Genomic DNA, 19263 nt, shown 5'->3' on the forward strand with positions numbered 1-19263 from the left:
TGGACATGTGTTTACATTGTTATTAATGAACTATTGGAGCTAACGTTATCATGACTCACCCTTTAGGAGCAATATTTGTCTCTTGAAAAATTTCTCCTGCCAGCACACCCAGTAACATGAAAAAAAATACTATAGAAATTTATAGTAAATACTATAGTGTTTTTGAACCATACTATAGTAAAGTACTTGAATTGATTTGTTGTGGTATTTCTATACTTTACCCAATGTTGTACTAAGCTTTCTACAACTACAGGGTATATATATACGACCTGTCGGCGTGTCGACTGCAAAGTGGTCAAAAATCATTTTTTAAATCAATGACCAGTAGTCAGCGGAAGGCCAAAGAAATATCTAGGAGGACATTTGCACCCAAGGTCAGAAAAAAACAGAAATGAAAAAACAGACAGGGCTTATCATCACTATCAAACACATGACCCAAGTTCACATTTAGGCCATCTAATGACACCTGAACCAGTTCCATTCATGGAAAGGCCCTGCACACCTCCCACAGGTACTTTCAGTTATTTTGGCGAATTAGACCTCGTTTCAGGTTGAAGCTAGGCAGAGCTGTGCTGGGATGTGCTGTATATAAAGAATGATAATTTGTTCATTTGTTCCACTCTTATATAGTATATTGGCTCTATGGTTGTCTTGGCTGTTTAACATGTTGAAAACAGTTGTGTACAATTTTTTTTTTCAGGATTATGTGATGAATAGAAAGTTAAAAAGAACAGTATTTATCTGAAATAGAATGTTTTTGCAACATTATAATTGTCTATGCTGTCACTTTTGATAAATGTAATGCATCCTTGCTGAGTAAAAGTATTAATTTCTTTTTTTTCAACATTGATAATAATAAATGTTTCTTGAGCAGCAAATCAGCATATTAGAATGATTTCTTAGGAACATGTGACACTGAAGACTGGAGTAATGATGCTGAAAATTCAGCTTTACCAACACAGAAATAAATTGCATTTTAAAATATATTCAAATAGAAAACAGTTATTTTAGATTGTAAAAATATTTCACAATATTACCGTTTTTGCTGTATTTTGGATCAAATAAATGAAACCTTGGTGAGCAGAAGAGACTTCTTTTAAAACATAAAAAAATATTACCGTTCTAATAATTTTGGCCACCACTGTGTGTGTGTGTGTGTGTGTGTGTGTGTGTGTGTGTGTATTCCTGAGCTCTGGTGGATTTAGAGTTGGGGCAGAGTAACACAAGTAATACATGTGTATATGAATATATAAGTGTGTACGTATGGAAGAGATAATTAATAAAATATCTTAAATAAATCCTGTCTGCATAACAGCACAGTAAGTGGCGATTTGCACACAGGATGCGATGCGCTAAAAAGCCAAGAAGAAAAAGGACTTTTATTTTGCCGTGACAACATGAAGTCACAAGTCGGCGCCGCACTGCTGCATCGGATGTAATTCGGCTGAAGAAAGGTTTGTATTTTAAACTGCATTTAAACTGTCTAAATCGATCCAAACTGTTCAATTAATTTTACATGTTTTACAAGAGATGTAAAGTTTTATTATTGAATGTAACGTTATGCTTTATATAACATTAAAGAACGTTATTTTTGTTGATAAGTGAAGTGAAGAAGTGTACTAAGTAACGTTACGTGCAATAAAAACTTAGTGAGTAAAAAGATAAAATTTATATATAGTGACTTTGCTGCTGTAAACTTTAATGTTGCTGCTATAGAAACAACATTTAGTTATATTCAAATATTCTATTCAAATCTTGTAATGCGGTGGTTCCCAAACTGGGGTAGCCTACGTGACAGAGGGGGTACGCAAACAATTGCTGTTCATTTAATTCTACCCCACCTTAAAATAACATTAAAACGAAGCATGCATTTCAAAAAAAGCAAAATTTATTTTAGACTCAAACTCTCTTGATACAAAAGCACCCTGTGTGCGTTCTTGTTTTTAATATTGATAACATATTATACAAGCAAAAATGCAATTGTTCCCAAATATCCACATGGTTGCAAACGTGACATTGATTTCAGTGGTGTAACTTTGTTTTAAAAAGTGGGTGGGACAGGAATGTGTGTATCATTACAATAATAAATGTGCAAAATGTATTGACATAGACCTCATGTTTAATATGATAGTTTCGTCCTTACGCACTATAATACAATATACAGTTAGCAGTGGCGTAGTCTAGTTTTTTGTAGTGAGTATACTGTGATTTTTCCCTCCCAGCCTCATACTTACCTGTCCCAGAGCGACACCCCATAAGCACCGCCACACTCACTACTGCACGTAGTATGCATCTGATCTAGGCTATATGCAATTGAGAGCATTCTGAAAGACTGCTTATGTGTGTTTTATCAACATGTCAATTTATTATAATCAACAAAAGACTTCACCAGCCAATGGCATTTACAGCTGAAGAGACTCTGGACTGATTTTCTACTGTTTCACCATCTAACTCAACCAGTTAAGATAGCCTGAGATGTTATATGCATATGGTCCCTGGAGCATATTTTATCAGCTGGCAAGTTTCAATGCACATTTAAGAGTGCAAGTTGCAACTATTATTACTCTCTAAAATAAGCATGCCAGAGGTTCTGTGTTAATCCGCCCTCGTGTTATTTATTTTATTTTTTTCTCATTAAAACCAAAGATGTTAATCAGTGATTGTTTCTCAAGAGCAGAGACACGTTTATGTGCATTTTGTTTGTGATTTCACCGGAACGAATAGAGTCTGCGGCCGCAACAGTGATAGATTGAAGCGCTCGTCCGTGTGAAGACTGCGCACTGTGCACGAGCGCAAAGAGAAAACTGTTGCGCCACTTATAACAGCGGCAAGGAGCACTCAATATGATTTCAAAAACAACACATCCCAGCGCAATATCGTCTATTATTTAACACAAACGAACAAATTTCTAATCAACTAGAGATGTTTCTTTTCTATTAGCATACATCCGTGCCGCGAGATGTTTCAAAAAGTGGTGAGGACAATATCGACCCTGGCAAAAAGTGGTGGGGACATGTCCCACCTGTCCCACCCGCAAATTACGCCTATAATTTATTTTATATAACAGTTCAACAAACAAAAGGGTAATATTAAGTGAAGTACTTTTAAACACTGTATTGTTTGCTGTATTTTGCGAAATAATAGTTCCAACGAAAGCCACAGCAGAACTGCAACTCAAAGCACTGTTTTGTGAACGAATCTGTGACTTTGAACAAATCATGAGAGTCAATGATTCAATTACCCATTCAAAAATACAGCCATTCATTCATTCAGTCATTACTGAATGAATGAATGACTCGATGACTCACTCATTAAGACAGTGACTTTAGTTCAATATTTAAAGTATCACGTCATTTTAATATCATTGCTTATTTCTCTATTGAACATTTTTAATTTAAAACATTGTTTATTTTATAAAGGTATTTATAAAGGTAAAAAAAAGGCACTTTAATAAACAATCTTTTTTGGGGGGAAAATATTGTTCCTTAATGGAAAAGGTGCGACTGCAGCAGTCTAAGTGGAAGAGAGGGGGTACGCAGAAGGAGGTTAAATGCAGGGGGTACGCAAATGTAAAATGTTTGGGAACCACTGCTGTAGTGTATTTTTTTTTTTTTTTTACATTTTCCATTGGTAGCCCAGAATATGATTGTTACACTATAAAAAAAAAAAAGACTGAAATTGTGAAGTTGCACTTCAGCTTTATGTGACTTTAGTGAAATAGCTATACCTAAAGTAAATAAAATGGCCTAATTTGATCCTACAGAGTTGTTACTCTGCACATGCTTTTTGATTACAAATAATAATGCAAAATGATTATCTTCGAATAGAAGATATGCTGTCTCTCGCATCACATAAATTATCAATAGTTATGTAAGTGGTCTTGAAAAGGATTATTTTTTTCTGTCTCTGTCTTGACTGCCTCATTTGGACTCGGACTTGACTTGGACTCGACAAAGGTGGACTTGACTACAGCCCTATTGTAGTGCTTTTGATTTTTTTATTTTTTTTATTTTTTAAATCAGGCCATTCAGGGCCATTAACTATCACTCCTTGCCAGTGCGTTGATTACTGAACTAGGGAGCTAACTGAAACGCACCCAGATATTTAGATTTCTTTCTGTTATTTATTCTCACAGATTGTCCAAACACACAGAAAAACTCCTAGTGAAGCAACTGAGATCCATGTTACACTATTATAAAGATGGCGTTTATTAAAGAGGAGAGCGAAGACATAAAGATTGAAGAAGAAGAAACCATAAGAGTGAAACAAGAAGATTTTCAGAGACAAACAGGTTGGTTTCATGTTTAAATCTGAACTTTGATACTTATTAAAATGACCAGCTCTACAGAAATGAACAATATTTTTGAAGAATGTCATATGAGTGTCTTAATTAAAGTGGTTTTATTTGACATGGAGTAGATCTCTCTTGTGGACAGACATGTTGACACATAGGCACCTTTGGAAAAACAAGATATTATCCATTAATTTTAACCAATCAAAAAAATCGATTTATATTTGGGAACCTGTCTGATTGGTGGATTTCACATCAGTTTTCGATGGGTTTTAATACACACAATACTACAGTTTTAGCATTACAGCATAATTACTTCACACAACAGCTTGTATTTTCAGTTTTTTTATTTTATTTTTTGTTGTTGGTGGTGTTTTTTTTTTGTTTTGTTTTTTGCATGATAATAAATTGCATTTTAAGTAATTAACCCGTACATGCGTTTGTGGTGGGTTGGGGGGTAGGCTTGCTGCGAAAGTTCAACAGGAACACCGGCTACATCACTTACCCACCATGGCACTGCCCCCACTGTTGTTTTTATTGTGATAAAAATAATTTAGTTCAGTTACAGTACAGACACTACATTAAAAACTTGTGTCTGCTCAATTCAGTGTGAGCCGAAAGAGAGTTGCAGGACAGATCAGCTCAGCAGCAGGAGTCAGATTTCATTTATCATGAGAGTGAGAAGCTGACTGACAAGACGATGGCAGAAGATTTGGTTTCAATTTGAAATGTAAAAGCACCTATTTGGCAAGATTTTAGATTTGAACCCAATGCCAGTAGGTAACCTGCAAAAGATTACTTGTGTTTTTCTAGTTCATTTAGAATAATAATGAACCCACCATTCAAGCAATTGAATTCCCCCCCCATTTAGGGATAATGCACACAGACATTCATAACGGTGCATGTCCACTGGCACGGAGCGTTCTCAGTTTTTAGCTCAACTTCCGTTATGTCTGGCCATAAGCATTTTACTTTCACTTAAGCGTGTTGTCACATGTTGAATAACCAGTGGAAAAATGTCTTCATCAGGTTGGGTTTGGGGTGTTTGTGAAGGGGGTAGAAACAAAACGCCGCCTATGACCAGACACACACTAATGCCGCCTTCCAAGTGCACCTGGGAAGATCCTACTTAGTTGGGCATTCATTATGTCATGTATTAAATTCTGTAAATAGTACAGAAGTAGCCTAAACAAAAGGCATATTTTGAGTTATATTAAACCCAATTGCTACTACTGAATAGAAAAATCTAGTCGTTTAATGGTTAATGATTAACAAGCTTTATATTCATTGTATTAATGGACAATATTAAACATTCCTTTTAAATTAAAATAATTATATGAATATATTATATGAATTATAAGTAATTGTAATTCATGTAATATAAATGTAATAAATAATTAGCAGCAAAAGATGAGCAGTTTTGTCTGTAAAATGTTTTCACTATAAACTGATTTAATTTGAAGCAAGAGATACAGGGGAGTAGCTTTATTGCATCAGATACATGTCACTATACTCACAGCTGATTGGTCGAGTTTGGGTTTGTGAATAAAACCTCTAACCCAGAACAAAACCTGCTCCGGAGCAGGTTAGCCGTGTAGCGCAAGTTACCATAGCAATGAAATCCGCTAAAAACCAATCCAATTTCATGAGCCCGAAAAAACAGTTTGCTCAAACTAATCTTGAACTTACCTGGGTAGAAACTGAAACTGGCTTTGTGCAACAGATGTGAGAGTTGATTGTAGCCACCAGTCACGTCCATATTGATAAATGCCAAGTTTTGCTTCGTGATTAGGCCCAATGTGGTGTCACAAGATGTGATCCTAAAAAGGGACCACACCTCTTGTGAATGCAGTTGCAGGTGAAACCTATCTAATGGTTTGAAGTGGCAGCAGTTCATCCTCTGTTAAGTTCATCATGACATCACAAGACCACAACCAAGGCATTTAAAGAAAAATAAATAAATGTAATTTATTTAAATATAAGCAACAAAGGGGGTCAGGTCAACATAAACAAAAAGAGCAATCTGACACGAAAGAAAGAGACAGCAGTCAGCCCTGTCACTAGGAGAGGAACACATTAAAAAAAAGAAACCGGTAGACACAATAGCAACAAACAAAGATACATCCTGGGATGTAACAGTAATACTTATCAGTAGTGATGATCAAATTGGGCTGATGTGATTGTATTTCTTAGTATTTATAGTAAACTTTGAACTAACTAGAGCTTATTTATTGACCTTCCAAGGTGGAAGAAGGCTGTTAAGGCTATATAAACATGAATAGAAGACTGATTATCAAAGACTTTTAACTGTAGAAAACAATGCAACAGTACATGCTTCGAAATCTAGAATCTAATGTGTGGAGGTTTTTGGTCTAATAATTAATGCTGCTGTCTTGTCAGAGTTTAATATAAGAAAATTACTATCACATCTTTGACAACATTAAAACACTCTGCTAACTTTGGGTTGTGAGAAAATTTAAAACTAAATATCATTGTCATTACAATGAAAACTAATGATAATGTCCATCATGGGAAACATACAATGAGAAAAGCAGAGGACCTAATACAGAGCTCTGTGGCACTCCATAATTTGTGTTTCATGAGACGTCTTTTATTTACACAAACAAAGTGGTAGTGGTCACATAAATAGGACCTGAACCATGCTAATGCTTGTTCACAAACGCCAACATAAAGCTCAAGCTGTGCAAGATAATGTTGTGGCCTATGTTGTTGAAATATCTAATAGCACTAGAAAAGTGATGTTGTAGCCATGATAGGATGCCTAAAGCAGGTAATTTGAATATGCAGTTTCTCAGTTATGATGGTGTCATATAATGTAGTAACAAAGCTCACAAAGACAAGGAATATGTAGAATTACTTTTAATAAACTCTCAGGAGATACTCAGGAGAACACCATATACATAGACGAGAATGACAGAGAATGAAGGAGAACACGGTATAAATACATGGAGCAAACAATGGGAACTAATGGGCTAATAAAAGACAAAGGCAGAATCAAAACACAAAGAAACAACCAAAACAGAATGTAACTCTGACAGATGAGGCCTAAATCCTGACTGAAATTCTTCAATTACTGTTTCTGCCAAACTGAACATGGTTGAGATGACAATATATATCTCATATTTTAGATATAAATGGCAGATTTGAGATTGTTCTATACCTGACTAGTTCTTCTGAGTCAAACTGTTTTTTGTTGTTTGTTTTTGATAAGAGGTGCTTGATTATTGCCAGCTTGAAAGTATTTGGGACATATCATAAACAAAGCTAAGAATTAACAATATTGAGAAGAGTAAGCTTAGTAGTGAATGCATATAGGATCCTAGTGTACATGTCATTTTTTATGCTTTATGTCTAAACGTTTTGATTTGTCACTTTGTGCCATTAAACTGAGGTTATTTGTCTTTTTTGCCTTAGATCTGATGGCAGTGAAAGAGGAGAGTCAAGAGGACACTAAAAAGGAAGTCAAAGAACTGTATGCTAAACATCATGATTTAATAACTGGAGAAAAAACCTTGAGTTGCTCACTGAATGAGAAGACTTCAAAAAGAAAAAGAGCTCAAAATAAAGAAACTGTAAGTAATATGACTTGCGAATATTGTGGGAAGACTTTCATAAAACATAAAAACCTTCAAGTTCACATGAGAATTCACACAGGAGAGAAGCCATTTACATGCCAACAGTGTGGAAAGAGTTTCACTCAAAAAGGTAGTCTTAAATCCCACATGAGAGTTCACACTAAAGAGAGCCCTTTCACCTGTGAACAATGTGGAAAAAGTTTTACTCAAAAAGGAAACCTGAAAGTCCATATGAGAATTCACTTTAAAGAAACCCCATTCACCTGCCAAGAATGTGGAAAAAGTTTCACTCAAAAAGGAAGCCTTAAAGATCACATGAGAATACACACTGGAGAGAACCCTTACACATGTCAACAATGTGGAAAAAGTTTCATTCGAAAAGGAAACCTGAAAGTCCATATGAGAGTTCACACTGGAGAGAGTCCTTACACCTGCCAACATTGTGGAAAAAGTTTTTCTCAAAAAGCAAGCCTTAACAGCCACACAAGAATTCACACTGGAGAAAAGCCTTTCAAATGCTCTCAGTGTGAAAAGAGTTTTACACATAAAGGAACCCTTACTAACCACATGACAATTCACACTGGAGAGAAGCCATTCGTATGTGGTCAGTGTGGAAAAGGTTTCAGATTTTCAGTAACCCTTAATTACCACATGAAGATTCACTCAAAAGAAAACTGTTCTATATGTCATCAGTGTGGAAAAAGTTTCACAGACAAGAAACACCTTAAGAATCATGTAGAAATTCACATTGGAGATAAGCCTTTCATGTGTCATCACTGTGGAAAGACTTTCAAAAACAATGCAAACCTTCAGATTCACATAAGAATTCACACTGGAGAGAAGCCTTTCACCTGTCTTCAGTGTGGAAAGAGTTTCACGGTTAAAGGAAACCTTGACATTCACTCAAGGGTTCATACTGGAGAGAGGCCTTACAGTTGTCTTAGGTGTGAGAGGACTTTCAAATATCATAGAGACCTGAAATGTCATTTGCTAACTCATTCTAGAAAGAAATTACAAAGATCTGAGTGTGATACAAGGTTTACGAAAAAAAGCAATTTAAGAAATCTCCTGCACATTCACTCTGGAGGAGGGCGATTTAATTGTGATCGGTGTAAAAAAACATTTCTTTTGCAATCACATTTAAAGATGCATATGAAAAGTCACGCAGATGTGAGACCCTATTCTTGTTCTTTTTGTAGAAAGCGTTTTAAATGGCTCAGCAATTTAAAATGGCACCAGAAATTATCTATCTGTGTGAAATCAAAGCTACGTTCATGCCGCAGATGAGTGTGGCCCAAATTGGATTTTCTGCTCAAATGTTTTTTTTTTTTTTTTTTTTTTTTTTTTAAATGTGGCCCATATCAGATACTTGTTTGAACAGGTGATGCTCATACAAAACTCCAAAATTTTCATTGATTTAGTGGTTCAATTCTTCTATTTTCATCTTTTATGTCTTTATACTTTGCCTTGATTTTCTTCTTTTTGTCATATGAATACCTGTGGCAACACCCACCTATCTCCTTTTGCTATATTTGCAAATATTGAGCGATTGAGGTAGACGTCCTATAATTTCGGTTGTATAGAGATGTTGCTCATGTACACTATATTGACAAAAGTTTTGGTACACCCCTCGAAATCATGGCCACAGGTGTATAAAATCAAGCACCTAGGCTGCAGACTTATTCTACAAACATTTGAGTCGCTCTCAGGAGCTCAGTGAATTCAAGCGTGGTACTGTGATAGGTTGCCACCTGTGCAATAAGTCCATTTGTGAAATTTCCTCGTTATATATTCCACGCTAAACTTTTAGTGGTATCTTAACACAGTGGAAGCAATTGGGAACAACAGCAACTCAGCCACGAAGTGGTAGGCCGTGTAAAATCACAGAGCGGGGTCAGCGCATGCTGAGGTGCACAGTGCGCAGAAGTCACCAACTTTCTGTAGAGTCAATAGCTACAGACCTCCAAACTTTGTGTGGCCTTTAGATTAGCTCAAGAACAGTGCGTAGAGAGCTTCATGGAAAGGGTTTCCATGGCCAAGCAGCTGCATCCAAGCCTTACATCACCAAATGCAATGCAAAGCGTTGGATGCAGTGGTGTAAAGCACGCCGCCACTGGACTCTAGAGCAGGGGAGACGTGTTCTCTGGAGTGACGAATCATGCTTCTCTGTCTGGCAATCGGATGGATGAGTCTGGGTTTGGTGGTTGCCAGGAGAATGGTACTTGCCTGACTACATTGTGCCAAGTGTAAAGTTTGGTGTGGGGTTGTTTTTCAGGGGTTGGGCTTGTCCCCTTAGTTCCAGTGAAAGGAACTCTTAATGCTCCCAACATTGTGGGAACAATTTGGGGATGGCCCCTTCCTGTTCCAACATGGATGAGCGAGTTTGGTGTGGAGGAACTTGACTAGGCTGCACAGAGTCCTGACCTCAACTCGATAGAACACCTTTGGGATGAATTAGAGCGGAGACTGTGAGCCAGGCCTTCTCATCCAACATCAGTGTCTGACCTCAGTTGAAGCTGTTATAGCTGCAAAGGGTGAGCCAACTCCATATTGAACCCTACGGATTAAGAATAGGATGTCATTAAAGTTCATGTGCATGAAAAGGCAGATATAATGTATTTTGGATATTTTGGCAATATAATGTATTTCAGTATAATACATTGAAATAAATATATTGTGTAAATCTATCTACATTGCATTTTGTCATTTTGTTTACCTTATGCTAAAATGCTTTAAATGTTTTTTTTTTGTTTGTTTGTTTTTTTACCCATTACCCATCATAACCAGAGTTGAGAACTAGTGCATTAGGGCATTTTCACACTGGCAGTTTAGTTCAGAATGGGGCACAGTTTGCATTAAAAATTGCTAATGTGAAAGCTGTCATGTGGACCCTGGTGCGCACTGGGATACAGAACCCGAGATTACCTGGAGGAGGTGGTCTGAGTTCGGTTGCACTCGAACTGTGCCGCGATTCACATGAATGAGAAAGCAACACAGACTCGGGTGTGCACTGGTTCAAGAAGTAAAGTAACCTTTGTATGCTTTTTAGCCGATTACGATGTATTTAGTTAGATAAAATACATGTAATGGTTGGTAATGTTGATGATTTTCCTTGGATAAGAGCAAGAATTGGTCTGCAGTGTATTTGCGCATAATGAGTGCAATCAAGGCAGCAAATGAATGGCAATCTGCCATCTCTTCAATAGAGTCTGTTTGCAAGCAGCAGAAAGCCACCTTCATGTGACGCACATACAGTAAACCAAAGTCCCTTTAAGACAAGTCATTTCACTCGGCGGCCATCTTTGAAAGTGCAGCTCCTATCTCTTTGAATGGGGAAACATCAAATTCTCCAAAGCTGTTTGCCAAGCTTTCGATTAAATTTCATTTTTGAAAACACAAATGAAATCTGACAACAACTGTCTCATAAATTTTGTTTCTAAATGCTCAAATATTGACAAAAAACTATTTTTCAGGCTGGATCAAGCTCATGCGCAGTGTCTCTTTTCAGAGGCGCACGTCTGACTGTTTCTATAGGAACCTGAGCTTCTAACTGCCGCTGCAGTGAAGCGATGACTTTACCAATCGGCAGTTGGCTCTTATTTAGAAGGCAGGACTTACTCCGCCATATCACACTTTGCACTTTCTCCCATTCAAAACAATATAAGTGACACATGTTATTCTATAGTCTTTGAGTAAAGTAAATGTCATTTACTCAACTGCGCATAATAGCACCAAATTAATAAAAACTAGGGGTGTAACAGTACACAAACATGACGGTTCGGTACATACCTCGGTTTTGAAGCCATGGCTCGGTACGGGTACGGTACAGTAGGGGGGAGAAAACTAAACTAACTAAACTGTTTTTTGAACAAATGTGCCTCTGTTAAAATAAATTACAATTTTCTTAAGGTTAAAAAAATCTATCTTAGCAAATGCTGTAAACTATATGGGGAGCCTTACTTTCACATTACTATAAAATTAAAGTTTACAATGAACAACAGAGCCCACATTTTTGAAATACAATTATTTACAGTTACTGTCATAACTTATTTTCATTAAAAATTTATTTAAACATACATTAAATAATCAAGACATTTCTAACAGGTTATAGGGTTAGTTCACCTCAAAATGAGAATTATATTATTAATTACTCACCCTCATGTCGTTCCAAATTTGTAAGACTTTCGTTGATATTCGGAACACAAATTAAGATCTTTTTGAGGAAATATTTCTGTATGCAATAATAAAATGTTTTAAAGTGTGTGCTTTTTGTGTACATTAACACAATATTCATCACTTATTCATAAATATTTCAATGAATTTATGAACGATATCACTATCTCAAAGCATCACTAAATGTACTTAATGTACTGTGAATGCCTAGAAATTAATTGATATGGCTATAGTAAATATTTGTATTTATAATAAATTATATTTAAAATATGTTACACAAATCCAAATTTGTAAATGATCAGAAGATGCTTTTGTCTCATAGTCTAATTTATTAATCTTATTTTCTGGCAATTACTTCCAGAAGACGAAGGAATCTTTCATCCCTTTCCTTAGTCTCCCTGACTCTCCTTTCCTCTCTCAGTTGCTTCCCGGCGCCATCTGTCTTCTGTTTCTCTTGCTTCTCTTTCTTGTCTTCCCTCCATCGCTTGTCTCTCTCGTTCTCTTCGCTCTTCCTTCTCCATTTCTTTCTATTGTCTCTCCTCTCAGTCGCTTCCCGCTCTCTCTTTATTATGCATTTTATTTATAGTTGCCTTTCTTGACACTAAAGGTCACCAAACATCATTAACAAGACAATCACAATAATTAAGTAAAGACAATGAAGACAATGAGATACAATACAATTAAAAAAAGACAATGCAGTTGTAGTCAGAGGGAGTAAGCTATTCTAAACAGATGGGTTTTGAGTTTGGATTTATAATGTGGGAGAGAGTCGGTATTACGGAGGTCAGGTGGAAGTGAGTTCCAGAGCTGGGGAGCAGAGCTTTCAGTTGCTCTGCTCCCCAGCTCTGGAACAAGGCGGACAAGGGGAACAGTGAAATTGATGGAGGAAGAGGATCTAAGAGTGTGAGCGGGTGTGGCTGGCATTATGGAGGAGATCAAAAAGACGTGAAGGGCCGAGATTATGAATGGCTTTATAAGTGAGAAGTATTTTAAAGTTGATATGGTAAGTGATGGGGAGCCAATGGAGCCGTTTTTTTATGTCAAGGAGGCAATTGGTAAGAGAGGATGGTGCAAGTTTTGAGTTGGGTTTAATTGAAAGATAGAGCTGGGTGTCATCTGCGTAGCAATGGAGGTGAATCTGATGTTTGTGGAAAATGTAACCAAGGGGGAGAAGGTAAATGATGAACAGCAGGGGCCCCAGGACAGAGCCCTGGGACTCACCTGTGGTGACAGAGACTGGATGGGAGGTGAATGAATTTTACCTGAATGAACTGGGTGTGGCCTAAGAGATATGATTGTAACCAGTTAAGAGGTGTGTTAATGATACCAATAGAGGAGAGTCTGTTCAAAAGGATGTTGTGTGAAATTGTGTCCAAGGCCGCACTCAAATCAAGCAGGAGGAAAATAGATAGTGAACCAGTCAGCAGTGAGTCAGCAGCTAGGAGGAGGTCATTAGTGATTTTAAGGAGTGCTGTTTCTGTATTATGGAGGGGACGGAAACCAGACTGGAATTGTTCATATAAATTATTGTAGGAGAGATGGGTATGGAGTTGAGAACTATTTGAATAGTTGATAGAAAAGTATCTGAAGATGAGTCCTTCAGAATCTGGCCGGGAGCAGTAGGCCATCAGGGATGACGTCCGTGGTCATGTCAGGGCAGGCTGAGAGTTCAGGGATGACCTTCGTAGTCGTATCAGGGCAGACTGAGAGTTCATAGGCAACCTCTGTCTCGGGAGGAGCTGGAGAAATGTGTATGGCCCACACACACAAGATGGCCACCGCCATCACAGGAAACGGACTCAACGGTAGAACAGTCTAAGAGACCACCGGACTTGGGACTATCTGGATGTTAACTGCTCGCACTGACGTTAGCAGTGGGTCTGCCACACTGGAAATCAGCACCAAACACCCATGGATAGACTTCCTCAGGTCCAGAATGTCAATCATAATGGTTACAGATTCTAGCATGGTGGCTGTGACAACAGGGAGACTCTGGCGTGGCGGCCATGCCGGCTGGTGATTCTGGCGTGGCAGCCATGTCGGCTAGAGAAAGTTGGGACAAGAATAAACGCAGCTCCATGGCCTCTGGATCTGGTGACGAATAACTCTTTAAGGGGTTTTGTATCGTCCTCCACCAGTCCTACAGGTATGGGGAGCCACTCAGTAAAAAGTAGCCCAGTACACAGTTTAACCTTAAGTGTACATGGACTAATACATTCACCCCTACGTTTTTTTTTTTATATTACATTGTGTTGTTTGTACTGTTTAGGTTTTAATGCTGCATTGCACATCTTGTTACCAGGGGCGCCTGCAGGATTTTATCTCAGGGTATGAACAAAACTAGCACCCCCCCAATTACATCAGTTATTGCGTTGGTAGGAATGATCTAATGCTGAACAAATCGACTGATCGACTGTCTCTTTCCTGTTCACTTGTGCGAATAATGTGAGTATTGTTTTCAGAGAAACATGTGATTAACAAAAAACGAAGCATCACTTTCTTTCCAGTCAGGTGAATGCTTCACTTTGTGTCCGTCGGAATGTTTGAACCCAGACCACTACTCTAGGTTACAGGTAAATGGAAGTTCAAGTCCATTTACTACCATTTTACATATATAAGCCTGTAGCCTATATTACATTATCATATGTTCAGTCATATAAACAGTATAAAAACAATAAAATAACAGCACAATTTACTTTCCTCAAACAACTCAGTAGGTGTTATTAGTATTATTAGAATTATTGATTTTGTTGTTACATTTAATTTATTGCCACACCTAAATATGTGAATTATATTATCAGAAAACTAAACAAATTGGAAAATATCTCCATGGTTCATTTTTTAAAAATATTGCTAATCATGTGTTTCACCACCTGGATTTCTTGGGTTTATTGCAAGATACAAACACAGTCATAACTCATTGGTGAGTGGCGAATGCTGTTTTTAAAATATATTTTCCACTTGTTATTTGATGAATTGAGAAATGAATGGAAGGCAGCTTAGTGCAGCATACGAAGTCAACTGTGCCCTGTTTAAACAGAAAAGCATCATATAACAAATTGACTTTACGGTTAGGTCTACATTCTATGTCCCACTTGGTGGTTTAGACATTTGGGGGTCATCCAAAGGAGTCATCCGAGTACCTAATGAAAGATTTCAATAAATTAAAGTTTACTAATACACTATGTACACAAGGTTATGCTTTGAATAATATGGAAGAAAGTTTAAAGTATAATGCAATTTCCTAGTCATGAAAATGTGAAACGTATTCATTATGTATATTTTATTTGCAACAAGTCTACTTACAAATCTTAGAGGTAGGTGGTGTTGCAAAAAGGTCCTCAGAAAAGTTTTCCACAGGAACGAACAAAAAATAAATTAATAAATAAATAAAAATCATAATAATAATAAAAGTTGTTCCAGCAAAACTGCTTGACAAAGAATGCCTGACATTCACTCACTTACACCAACGCCAGCCATGCAAGGAGACTACAATCAGAGCAGTTAAGCTTGTTCAAGGACAGACACTTTTTGCCATTAGAAGGCAAGTGATTAAACCAGCAATGCTCCTCCAGGTTTTCTTAGGGCAAAATAAATAAATAAAATAAAAAATAATCAAAAGGCCAGCATACATAACCAGTTAGTTTGCAAGAAAGATTAATGAACTCACCCATTTTTTAATGGATCCTCTTCATCCGCTTATTCCCACTGATATTTTTTTGTTGCTACAAAGAATATTATTGGCATCAGTAATTGTTATTAATTTCGAAAGATACATATCCGATTCAGAAAACAGGCTAATTAAAAATAATGTGGACATGGGCAAAATAACTATTTTACTATAATGTTGCATTTGCCTGAGGCAGTGTCAGCTTTGGAGACCGTACCATATTTGTGGCATAGGGAAAGTACAAACTATAACATGAAAGGAAAGAATGAAATTATGTAAATGTGATGTAAAGAATGATGGTTTCATCCAAAAAGTTATATTTCTTAAAGCAATCAGAACCCGGACCTGGACTGTTACTGCTACTGGAATATGTTCCCATGTCATCCTACACTATATTGCCAAACGTTTTAAGACGCCTGCCTTTACGTGCACATGAACTTTAATGACATCCCATTCTTAAACCGTAGGGTTTAATATGGAGTTGGCCCACCCTTTGCAGCTATAACAGCCTCAACTCTTCTGGGAAGGCTTTCCACAAGGTTTAGGAGTGTGTTTATGGGGATTTTTGACCATTTTTCTAGAAGCACAATTGTGAGGTCAGACAATGATGTTGGCGAGAAGGCCTGGCTCGCAGTCTCCGCTCTATTTCATCCCCAAGGTGTTCTGTCGGGTTGAGGTCAGGACTCTGTGCAGGCCAGTCAAGTTCCTCCACACCAAACTCGCTCATCCAGGTCTTTATGGACCTTGCTTTGTGCACTGGTGCACAGTCATGTTGGAACAGGAAGGGGCCATCCCCAAACTGTTCACACAAAGTTGGGAGCATGAAATTGTCCAAAATGTCTTGGTATGCTGAAGCATTAAGTGTTCCTTTCACTGGAACTAAGGGGCCAAGCCCAACCCCTGAAAAACAACCCCACACCATAATCCCCCCTCCACCAAACTTTGCACTTGGCACAATGCAGTCAGCCAAGTACCGTTCTCCTGGCAACCACCAAACCCAGACTTGTCCATCGGATTGTCAGACAGAGAAGCGTGATTCGTCATTCCAGAGAACACGTCTCCACTGCTCTAGAGTCCAGTGGTGGCGTGCTTTACACCACTGCATCCGACGCTTTGCATTGCACTTGGTGATGTAAGGCTTGGATGCAGCTGCTCGGCCATGGAAACCCATTCCATGAAGCTCTCTACACACTGTTCTTGAGCTAATCTGAATGCCACACAAAGTTTGGAGGTCTGTAGCTATTGACTTTACAGACAGTTGGTGACTTCTGCACACTGTGCGCCTCAGCATGCGCTGACCCCACTCTGTGATTTTACGTGGCCTACCACTTCGTGGCTGAGTTGCTGTTGTTTCCAATTGCTTCCACTTTGTTATGATACCATTAACAGTTTACCGTGGAATATTTAGTAGTGAGGAAATTTCAGGAATAGACTTATTGCACAGGTGGCAACCTATCACGGTACCACGCTTGAATTCACTGAGCTCCTGAGAGCGACCCATTCTTTCACAAATGTTTGTAGAAGCAGTCTGCATGCCTAGGTGCTTGATTTTATACACCTGTGGCCATGGAAGTGATTGGAACACCTGAATTCAATGATTTGAAGGGGTGTCCCAATACTTTTGGCAATACCGTGTATGAGCCTTTAATGTGGGAAAATTTCCCCATAGAGTTCAGAACAGGTATCCACAAAGTGTTCCAGCAGGTTTTCGGCATATTTCAGGTAGTGTCCTCTTCTGGCATCATTATCATCCAAGAGAATAGTCATTCTGATAGTTAATGACAGGAAGTGATGATAATGGTCCTGAGATAGAACATCCTGCAACATAAGTGCTCCTGTATACAGCAGAAATCGCCATAGTTCAGTTGCTTTCCAGCGATCAAGTTCGGTCAGAGATCTTGGTTGCCTGACAAATTCTGCCAGCATTGCACCTTTCAGTTGTACAAACTTCTGGCTGATTTTTTCACTCCTGTTTGCAACCTGCAAATAACAACAAAAAGGTAAGTAATCTTTTTGAAGGAAGGGACAACCCTTCCCTGCCACCTACAAGACAACCAAAAGAAAAGAAAACAAAACAAAACATGCCCACACACCATAACACCTCCCCCTTCAAGAGAGAGGATCCTTGCAGAGGACCTCTAAAGGCAGGTGTGTCAGGGCAACTTTGGACCCAGACGCTGTCGACGTGAGCAAACCCCACTAGTTCGTCGGCGTCGGTTTGTTCCTGCCTTAAAACAAAAATTGAGAAGAAGCATTATAAAATCTTATTAAAAAAAAAAAAAAAAAAACTCAATTTACATCAATTCACTAACCATCACCATTTAACCCAAAAACATTATAAAAGGCTGCAAACCCAGTACGATGCCTTCTCAATCTGATCCCCCTCTGCAACTTGAATAACAGCAAAAAAAAAAAAAAAGCACCTAAAAAAAAGCAGTACAATAAGAGAAAACAGAAAGAAAAAAAACTGAATCAACTGAATCAGCTGCAAAGACTCTCACTCGAGGCACAAGACAGTATAACAGCCACAAGCCTGTTATAGGGCTCATTCTCTTCCTCACCACTAGGGGCACTAGAGGGCAACATGTTTGTGTATAAATCATGTCATATGGTAGGAGTGAGTGCAGCATGCAAAGGCTGAAGCATGGTCTTGCCATGTGTTCTTTCAGTCCTTGTTGAGAAACATAGTTTTATGCTCAACTGAAAAATAACTTTGTGTTATCAGGAGGATTATGGTCCTTGAGGTGAAGATTGTGGAGGAAGTTTCATACTTTCATTTATGCCACAAAAGCTCAACCCGTTATTCAAATATCACCTTTCTACGGATCTTCCATGAACTTTGATAATTGAGTACAGCAGGCATATGGATTAATTAATTCATTAATTCATTTTCTTCCGCTTATCCGTGACCTGGGAAGGGGCATGAAGGGGCAGCAGTCTAAGCAGAGACACCCAGACTTCCCTTTCCCCAGACACTTCCTCCAGCTCTTCCGGGGGGATTCCGAGGCATTCCCAGGCCAGCCGAGAGACATAGTCCCTCCAGCGTGTCCTAGGTCTTCCCTGGGGCCTCCTCCCGGTGGGACATGCCCGGAACACCTCCCCAGGGAGGCGTCCAGGAGGCATCTGGAACAGATGCCCGAGCCACCTCAGTTGGCTTCTCTTGATGTGGAGGAGCAGCGGCTCTACTCTGAGCTCCTCCCGAGTGACCGAGCTCCTCACCCTATCTCTAAGGGAGCGCCCAGCCACCCTACGGAGGAAACTCATTTCGACCGCCTGTATCCGGGATCTCATTCTTTCGGTCATGACCCAAAGCTCATGACCATAGGTGAGAGTTGGAACGTAGATTGACCAGTAAATCGCCTCACAGCTCAGCTCCTTCTTCACCACGACGGACCGGTACATCGACCGCATTACTGCAGAAGCTGCACCGATCCGCCTGTCAATCTCCCACTCCATCCTTCCCTCACTTGTGAACAAGACCCCAAGATACTTAAACTCCTCCACTTGGGGCAGGACTACTCCACCAACCTGAA

At 38.6% G+C, this 19263-nt stretch overlaps 1 protein-coding gene across 1 annotated transcript; it reads left to right on the forward strand.

The window, feature by feature from the left end:
* Positions 1-1373: 1373 nt before the first annotated feature.
* Positions 1374-10574, forward strand: LOC127510629 (gastrula zinc finger protein XlCGF57.1-like). Its single transcript, XM_051890449.1, has 3 exons — positions 1374-1454; positions 4136-4291; positions 7727-10574. The coding sequence occupies exons 2-3, from the start codon at positions 4201-4203 to the stop codon at positions 9172-9174; spliced, it is 1539 nt and encodes a 512-aa protein (XP_051746409.1). The 5' UTR covers positions 1374-1454; positions 4136-4200; the 3' UTR covers positions 9175-10574.
* Positions 10575-19263: the final 8689 nt, after the last annotated feature.

Source organism: Ctenopharyngodon idella, chromosome 4 (assembly GCF_019924925.1).
Source record: "Ctenopharyngodon idella isolate HZGC_01 chromosome 4, HZGC01, whole genome shotgun sequence".
Lineage (NCBI taxonomy): Eukaryota > Metazoa > Chordata > Actinopteri > Cypriniformes > Xenocyprididae > Ctenopharyngodon > Ctenopharyngodon idella.

What these genes read in the sequence shown, in the direction of transcription:
- LOC127510629 (XM_051890449.1), top strand. Translation starts at nt 4,201, where the DNA reads ATGGCGTTTATTAAAGAGGAGAGCGAAGACATAAAGATTGAAGAAGAA. An exon ending in AGATTTTCAGAGACAAACAG is followed by an intron (nt 4,292 to 7,726) that starts GTTGGTTTCATG and finishes TTTTTGCCTTAG; the next exon opens with ATCTGATGGCAGTGAAAGAG.